We start from the raw sequence: 8,807 nt of genomic DNA on the forward strand, positions 1-8,807 counted from the left end.
TTCTATGGTAATTCGGGTTTGAAACTCTCAGATTTAAAATTGTAGATATTTTGTGTTAAGATTGAATTAGGAACAAATCTAAAACAAAAGGTGTTAGGTTGATCCAACCAACCAAATGGTCCATCAATTGAACATATGAGCATTAGTTTCATCAATTAATCAACAACGGTAATGTGTTTTCTATTTATCTATATAGTTATGATAATAGCTTTAGCTGAATAAAATCCATCATGAATTGGTTTAGCAGTTGTGGATTTTCTATACTGTTTTTCTGTTAACCAAATAGGAGCTAGCCCGTAGGCTTGTTGTACATCTCTCTTTTTTTTTTTTTTTTTTTTTTTCTTTTTTTTTTGACGAGCAGGCTTGAACATCTCTCACTGGTACTTGTACGATAAATACATGTTCGGTTTCATCGGATGGCTGAACAATGATTATTGGAGGTCTTTTTGAGTATTTCAGTGATAGTTTTATCAATTTTTGATAAATGTAAGTGACATCTTATTGATGTCTGACGTTGATCAACTTGTTACATGATATTTTTCTACATAAAATTAGGATTTATCTCTCTTTAAGGTTGAAAATTGAGTTTATAAGGCTAACATAATTTTAACTCCAAGGTTACCCTAGCCGCACTCTTTAATCGTTTAAATATGTACTTCCAAAAGATATTGAGGAAAGGTGATTCCAATCATCGCAGACCACCAGAAAACTATTCCTTCAAACCATAAGATTTCTTTGCAGTCTTCTCATACTTAATTACCAAGCGAACTCAAGAACGTATATACCTCAACAGTGGAGGCTATAAATACATCAATTCTTATATAAGCTTGGCTCTCTTTTTAGTTCTCCCCCCCACTCTAAGTTGATCTTTGATTGGAACCATGAGACAAGTGATTGCAGCAAACTTTACTTTATTAATTTGAGGTGCAAAAAGCTGAGACCCATAAAGGAGCCCTCCCCCGTGATCAATAGCCCAAGGAAAGATGAGGAGAGTCGGAGAAGCAAAAGGTGGTGGAAAGACTAGAGAATAAGAACCCTGGCAGCAGAATTCATTTTTCCCAACAAAAAAAGACTAGAATAGGAACCAAAGGAAGAAGGCAGAGCTGGCATACTCCTCCATTTTAAACTACCCTACCTTTCCTCAAAGCCAGAGTAGCCAAACCAACAGCACAAACAAAAGAGAGGGAACTAAAGGAACGAGAGAGAGAGAGAGAGAGAGAGAGAGAGAGAGAGAGAGAGAGAGGGAGAGGAGGAGGAGGAGGAGGAACAGGAAGCGACATGAAAGGAAGAGTAGGAGGAGGTGGAGGAGGGAATGGAGGGCTCCAACAGACCTTCTGGTCTGCCTTCCCTCTAGACATCATCTGACACTGATGCCAAAGCCCATCTGTAGCCCATCTCGGCCACAGAGCCAGCAAGCGCCGGTCGTCGAGGTCCGGCAACCGGGGCCAGGCCAGCCCCCTCTTCAAGGCCAAGACCAAGCACATGAGCTCAGAGATCGCCGAGCCGACGTCCTCCCAAGGTCACTGCGCCGGCCAGATCAAGGTGAGGTCTCGGCCCAGTCCCAGAGGCAGCCGCGGCAAGGACTGGCTCTCACTTGTGGAGGACATAGAGAGGCTCCACAAGCACCGGAAGAGACCAACTGGCGTCAGACCCTTGGCATCAAGAAGGAAATCATGCAGTTCCTCGGAGCCTTCCGGGGACTCCGCTTCCCATATGAGGTGCTTCGGCTTGTTCCATGGCTCGGTAGACTGCACCACCGATGAAGAAGATGAGGACGAAGAGGAGGAGAAGGAAGTGGACAGCAGTGGCTCTAGTAATATATTCTCTAAGTGGTTTATGGTTCTAGAAGAGAACCAACATCGTAGATATGGGAAAGAAGTAGAGGAAGTGAAAGAAGAAGAGAGAGATGGTACTACTTTCGAGGAGGTTGCACCACCTCCAAACGCTCTATTGCTCATGAGGTGTCGATCGGCGCCAGCCAAAGGGTGGTTGGAGGGAGAGGAGGCGACTGCAAAATTGATCAAGGAGGAGGAGAAAGAGAGAGAGAGATTGGTGCTGATGAGCTATGCCCCTGACTTCTTCAAGTCTCGACAGACATTGCAAAGGAGACTTGGATCGTTGGGAGCATGGATCCTTTAGCAAGGAATCGAAGCTGGAAGAGATAATGGATGACGATAGAAGAGTGGTGACGGTGGTGATAGCTAATTTTTTTGCATGATGCTTGTGGTGTTGGTGGTAGATTAATCTCTTTTCTCTACTTTTTTGGTTTTTTTGGGTGATTATAGATTTGTATGTGCGAGCTTATGTTCTTTCCCGATTTTGATATGCTTTTTTTTTTTTTTTTTTTGCCCTCTGGAAAATCCAAAAAGCAGAGGTGATTTGTTTTGATATTTCGTTACCCTTGTACAGTCTCTTGATGCTGGTTGCCTCTTTTACTTTGTTGAAGGGAATCTATAGTATAGCTTCTTTCATAAGTCTCTCTCTCTCTCTCTCTCATGTGTATCTCATAGAAATGTCTCATCTTTGTGTATTTATATAGATGCATATGCAATGTGTATTGACGTTGTCTATGCAGAAACACACGCACACGCATGGATATGTTACTTGGTCGGGAAGTTTCAGGAAGGGGAGTGTTGCTACAAGTTTTCGGGCCGAGGTGATCGGGATCCTACTGATCTGAACTTTGGTATTCATCTGAAAACTACAGCTTTTTGAAAAATTTGAAAAAGAAGTTCATTTTTATTGAAGATTCTTCGATAAAAGATTCTTCGATATCTAAACCAACCAGAACTTAAAATCAGTATAGAAAAGATAATAAAAAAGAGCATATGCCTGTTCTCTTTGACAAAAAATTTATCAGAGAGTTTCCTGTGCCCCCCTCCTCCTTTATATTAGAGGATAGTCGTGTGTTATCTCTAAATTCGATAGTAAAAGTGGAGATGGAGATGACAAAATCGATCCGATCCGATGGGTATGTACCCTACCTAAACTCAATCAAATCCAAAAAATAAGATTTGACCGGATTTGGATTCAGATTTGGATAAAATTTGAAAACTGTAGCTCGGATATGGATAGGATATGGGTAGTGCTATTTTTTATCCAAATCCGAATTCGAATCCGACCCGAACCTATAGGTATGGATAATACCCGAACCCATACATGAATATATATGTTTATAATTCTGTTTTGATTAATAATATGCATAAAATTATTTTGATTATTTATATGTTCTATGTTGAATTATAATTCTATTTCTATGTTTGATTTTTATAAATTTAAACTTATAAATTATGTTCTATGTTGAATTGATAATTTTGTTTTGATTGATAATATGTATAAAATTATTTTAGTTGTTTATTTTTTTGGGTATGGGATAGACATGGGGCGGGTATGGGTTGGGTATGGAGAAATAGATTACTCGTGGATATCCTCGAACTAATTAGGTATGGAGGTGGATATCTCTTTTCTTATCCGATCGGATATCAGATAAAATTTGGGTATAGGATATTAAGTTTGAGTCTGGAGATGGGTAGTACAATATCCGACCCAAACCCTACCCATTTGCCATCCCTAGGTGGAGAATCAATGCCTATGATTGCAAAGATCGCAGATAGTGGTTACAGGCATTATTTACATGATATTAGCTCACGTGCCTATGATTAAAAGAAACTGCTCGAGATTTTGGGAGAATTCTTTAGGGCAATCTTTATCTCTATAACGGCCTGATGGTCTAGAGCTTTGTCTCTTGTCGTCGACATGTCTCTGACCTCTGAATCAGCACAAGTCCGATTTGGAGATTGAGTGGTGGCCGATGTTGAATCAGTTGTCTAGTCTTTTGTTCTGATCCCCTAGGAAGTCCTTCGTCTTTTTTAAAAGTTGTCGGTATTAGATCCAAGATGAGTGTTCGGTCATAATCCGATGAAGGAAAGTCGAGATCGGATGGTAAATTTCTTCCACAACAGGGATAAATTGAGTGTTATTGAAAGCTATTGCAAAGCATTAATTGTATTTTGCGCATATATTATTATAAGGATGAAGCCCTAATTAAGGTCATGGTGGGGAAAGATGTTGGCCTAGTGCATCTTGAACATATTTTCTTTTAGGAAAGGGAGGTGTAACCTTGATCCAATTGCAGTGTTGAAAGTGCAACAGCAAAATAGCTAGGCGCAGGCCCAGTCAGGCATTATGTACCTCAGTGTCATGAGGCATCAACTGCAACTCCATGGGCGCATGTCATTTAATGGTTTGTTGATGTGCCCAAAGCAATTGATCTACCTTCTGGGCTTAATTCTGGTGATCTAGTGGCTGGTTGGCCAACTATGGAGTAGTCTTGTTATAGTTAATTCAAAAGTAAAAGAAACAAGCACAACACCGTGTTCTTCAATTCCTACAGAATGGGCATTGATCTCTCAGTGAATAAATAAGGATAGCCGGAAATTAGTGCTTAAATGCTTGTTAATTCGTGTTTAGGAGGAAACATAAATGGCCATAAGAATTCCACTGCAGATATCTGTGTGAATATGTCTTCATAAATTTTCTTAACACTAATGTACCTACTGAGAAATGGAGCCGTAGGAAACTTGAATGATTTTAGCAGAAAGCCGTGTCAAGTATTTTCAGAAGATATTAAAACTTGGTTGTGCAAAGTGAAATTTGTTTATGAAGGGATTGCAGAGATATGATGATGTCAGTCATCTATTGATTACAAGAAATCCATGCGTGAGTATTGCTGTGATTACTATAAGGAACTTCTAGTTGATATAACAGCAGGGTTTAGAGAAGTAGTAGTAATTTTTGTATCTAGAAGTCATAGTGTTTTGGCACCTTGTACTTGTCCTTGCTTAATGAGTTTGATTTTAATGTGCGCTACATATCTGCTAAACCTTCTCAAAATGAACTATATTTCTTCTCTCCCATTCTTTTATGTAAAATGTCAAAGCGCATGGCAAATCCTAACTCCCCAACACTATTAGAAGCTCGATTTGCAGTACCATACAACCTGTCATTACTTTTCTACACCATCATCATTGCAAAAGTTTCTGTTACATTGTTATTTATGCCACAGCTTTTTCATAGATTAGTGTTTTAATTAAATTTTAGATTAAAAACTTCAGCAGAGATTCTCTAACGACCATCATAATTACCAACACTAGTATAACTGTCATTTATAGGACAAAGTGCTGAAACTATTTGGTATGCTGTCTGCATGTAAAAGAAGTATGGTCCTACCACATTTCTTAAGTGAGAGAAGGAATCTCTTTTCATGAGCTAAACATAATAACTAAGCAACCTCTCTAGCAACAAAAGATCAGCTCCACTTTGCAAATTGCAGGAGAGTTAATTACTGTTTTGGTCACCGGCCTATAAAAGATTGTAACAAAATAGTCACTAATCTATAACATGTAACAAAATGATCATTGATCAATTTCAATTTTATAACAAAATAATCACTGTCCTATAACATGTAACAAAATAGTCATCGATCAATTTCAATTCTATAACAAAATGGTCACTTTGATTAATTCCGTCCATTAGTCTAAGAATATAACAGAACGATCATTTTGTTATAAAATTGAAGTTGATCGATGACTATCTTGTTACATATTATAGATCAGTGATCATTTTGTTACAAAATTGAAATTGATCGATGACCACTTTATTACATGTTATAGATCAGTGACTATTTTTATTACAATCTTTTATAGGTCAGTGATCAAAAAAGTAATTAACCCATTGCGGACGAGGCTCAAGATCATAGAGGTTCCTGATATTGGTCAATGTGAACATCTGGAGACCCAAATGCGGTTTGATTTGAATATAAACATAGTACAATGGATAAGGAAATCACACTATGATTCTGAAACCTTTGAAGAACAAATATGCAATAATTGATGATACTGATAGGCTGCATGAGGTACAAACTTCAGCAAATTAAAAATATCAGCGAGAAGATAGAGGTATCTTCGAAATCTGGTTTAGCCACCAAAGAGATTAACTGATGAACAAAGTTTTAATCAAACACACAAGAAAATTGAGATAAAATTTTATAAAACATATTTTGGCAATCTCTAGTAAACAACCCGAATAATTATAAAGAGATTATTGAAGTCTACAAGGTTGCTAAGAAAACATATGCCGACTTCATGAAACAACTTAAGTGAGTGAAAGCTCACATGCCCTAAAACATATTTTGGCCTCCTTTACTCTCCTTTTTCTTCAGTATTATGGTCCACATGCAGGAGAACTACATGCAGTGAGTGAAAACTCATATCTATGGTCGTGCCATTATCTTTATGATAAATAAGGTCAAAGTTGTAGTTTTCATTTGGTTGCTTTATGCTTTTGGCCTTAGCTAGCCTTCAAATCTTTTGAAGGTCATGTCTGCTTTTTTTTTAAATCCTTCAAATATATATCACCAGGAAATAATTCTTGATTATATATGTTAAAGGGTGACTCTGAATTAATGTGCAAGAAACTGATTGTTAGGACTACTCTTCATGTTTAGCTATATATACTGTGAGAACTGGTCCTTCAAGAACAAAGTGACAGCAGTGGCGGCACAGAGAAAAGATGATGACACCACAAAATGTTGTGATGAACACAACAGAAGACAAAGTAATTTTCTTTTTCTTAGAAAAAGGATCCATTAAATCTTTCACCCTGAACACATCCTAAAGCGGCGTATGAAATGTCGATCTTAACTAGCCTAACCATTAAGCAAGTGGAAGAATTTGTATATAAACCTCTATCTTTATTAAAAAAAATTTATAGATATGTTTTTGAGCCTTAGATTGACCATTACATGCCGCTGAAAGATTTGAGTCACAGGCGAATCAGTTTCCATGTTGGTCCGCTGTGAGTGATCATGGCTCTACTAATCCAATGCAAGGTCTACGGTTTAAGTTAAAGCTCTCTAAGGAACAAAGGTAACTATATTGTGTAATTAGCAAGACTCAATTCCAAAATAATTAGCTAATACAAACACTTCGATCATTATTAATTCACAGAAGGTAGACAGTCTGTTGCATATAGCCAGAACAAGACACCTCAGAGCTGGACAACATGTGTGTAGTCATGATAAATGGAGCAGAAAGTTGTTCAAGATAGAAGAATCATCACTATTTTTGTATTATTTATGCAGCGAGAAACAAAGAGAAAAAGTGGTCGCAAGTGTACCCATTGCATAGCTTTTTCCTTTTGTCCTGGTGAGAGACTTTTTCTTTTTTATTTTTCCCCTCATCTTTTCTTCATTCCAAAGATGCCTCCAATTGCAAATTTGCAAGTTCTCACTTCTTTCTTCAGATAATTGGCTCATCAAATTATTGCAAATTTGAATTCTAACCGATGGCTCTATAGCATTTTTCACCAAAAGCAACCACCGGTATGTACATTGTTCATGGATATCATCTGGTTTCTCTTTATTTCAGGGACGGATCAGCGTAACCAAACCATGAGCTATTTAGAGGACGGGTGTGGCTTGCAGTGTCGCTCCTGAGAACGCAATATCCATGTTGAAGCTTCACTTGATGGGTTAGCTTCTGTATACTGTTTGAGAAGCTACCATGCTATCGTAACCACATAGATTTTGAGAATCCCATGCTGCCTTGTCCTCCATTCCAAATAGGCTATGAACTAAGTCTGCTCTGCTCCTATTTATAATAACTTAGTGTCTCATCTAGAAAAATAAATTAGAAGATATTATTTAGATTTTCTAGTCTATGTAAATATCTAAGACCTATCTAGTATATAGACATTGTGGGACTAAAAATACGTCTGCATGGATCTCACTAGGACCAGCATCATATGCAAGCAAATAAGCATGTAATCATATGGAGAGGATAGGTAGGGGATTCGAAACTTGCAAAGCAATTTTTATATTTGGATTCGGCCATCAGCCGCTCATGAGCATGCGCCCTACTCGTTGAGCCCCAAGATTGGTCTAATTTCTTACCTTCTTACACTGCTAGAACAAACAGTTACTATTTAACACTCCTGCATCCATTGCTAAACTTCAATTATCGCCACCAGAGGTGCAAATAGATCGGATCAGATTGGGCCATCAGTGATCCCTATCCGCCCCGGTTTCATGATTAGGTCTAAATATTAGATCCAAATCCAGTCCAATAGAAATCGGATCGGATCGGATTAGGTCCACGATCAAATTTTTGACCCAATGGATCATTCGAGTCAAATCGGATTCATGTATAATCCGACCTCGATCTATAAAATACGTATTCAGTTCGAATCCGAATTCGGATCGGTTCAGGCCTAAGTTATAAATAACAAAATTAATAAGTAAAAAATCTATAAACAACCTTATTTGTACTATAAATTTTGATCGCATGAGACTATTAAAGCTTTCATATCCCACACTCTTCACTCAAGAATCCAAAAAGCCAAATCACATTCTCCTCACTATTGCCCCTGACTTGGTTAATCCAAATTCAAAATATTCTGACAAAATTTTAAAAAAATAATGGTCTAAAAATCAATAGAATGCACTTTCAAGAACAACAGATATTAAAGCAGCCTCGACCAAAATTAATATTCATGTAATATAGGAATGAAGAGATGAGGGATGGGTTTGGGTTCAACCGTTCATGTGAGTCTTCAGATCTAGTATTAGGTTCAAGTCAGATCGGATTGGATTGGATCATTTATCTCAAAATTCAAATCAATCCAAAAGTTTACGAATTGAATTGGGTCGGATCAGATCAAAATTCAGTAAATTCAGACCCGATCCAGAAAATAGAACGGATTCAATTTTGGATTCAATCTGGATTCACTGATCCTTTGAAAAGATTCGG

General features: G+C 37.7%; 1 protein-coding gene across 1 annotated transcript; it reads left to right on the plus strand.

Moving 5' to 3' along the window:
• The first annotated feature begins 1,278 nt into the window (after positions 1 to 1,278).
• LOC105058528 (uncharacterized) lies at positions 1,279 to 2,233 on the plus strand. Its single transcript, XM_010941482.3, is given in 6 exon segments — positions 1,279 to 1,318; positions 1,321 to 1,402; positions 1,404 to 1,636; positions 1,639 to 1,709; positions 1,711 to 2,083; positions 2,086 to 2,233. Coding segments are annotated over 6 exon segments (879 nt in total). The 3' UTR covers positions 2,166 to 2,233.
• Positions 2,234 to 8,807: the final 6,574 nt, after the last annotated feature.

Source organism: Elaeis guineensis, chromosome 15 (genome assembly GCF_000442705.2).
Source record: "Elaeis guineensis isolate ETL-2024a chromosome 15, EG11, whole genome shotgun sequence".
NCBI classification, from domain to species: Eukaryota; Viridiplantae; Streptophyta; class Magnoliopsida; order Arecales; family Arecaceae; genus Elaeis; species Elaeis guineensis.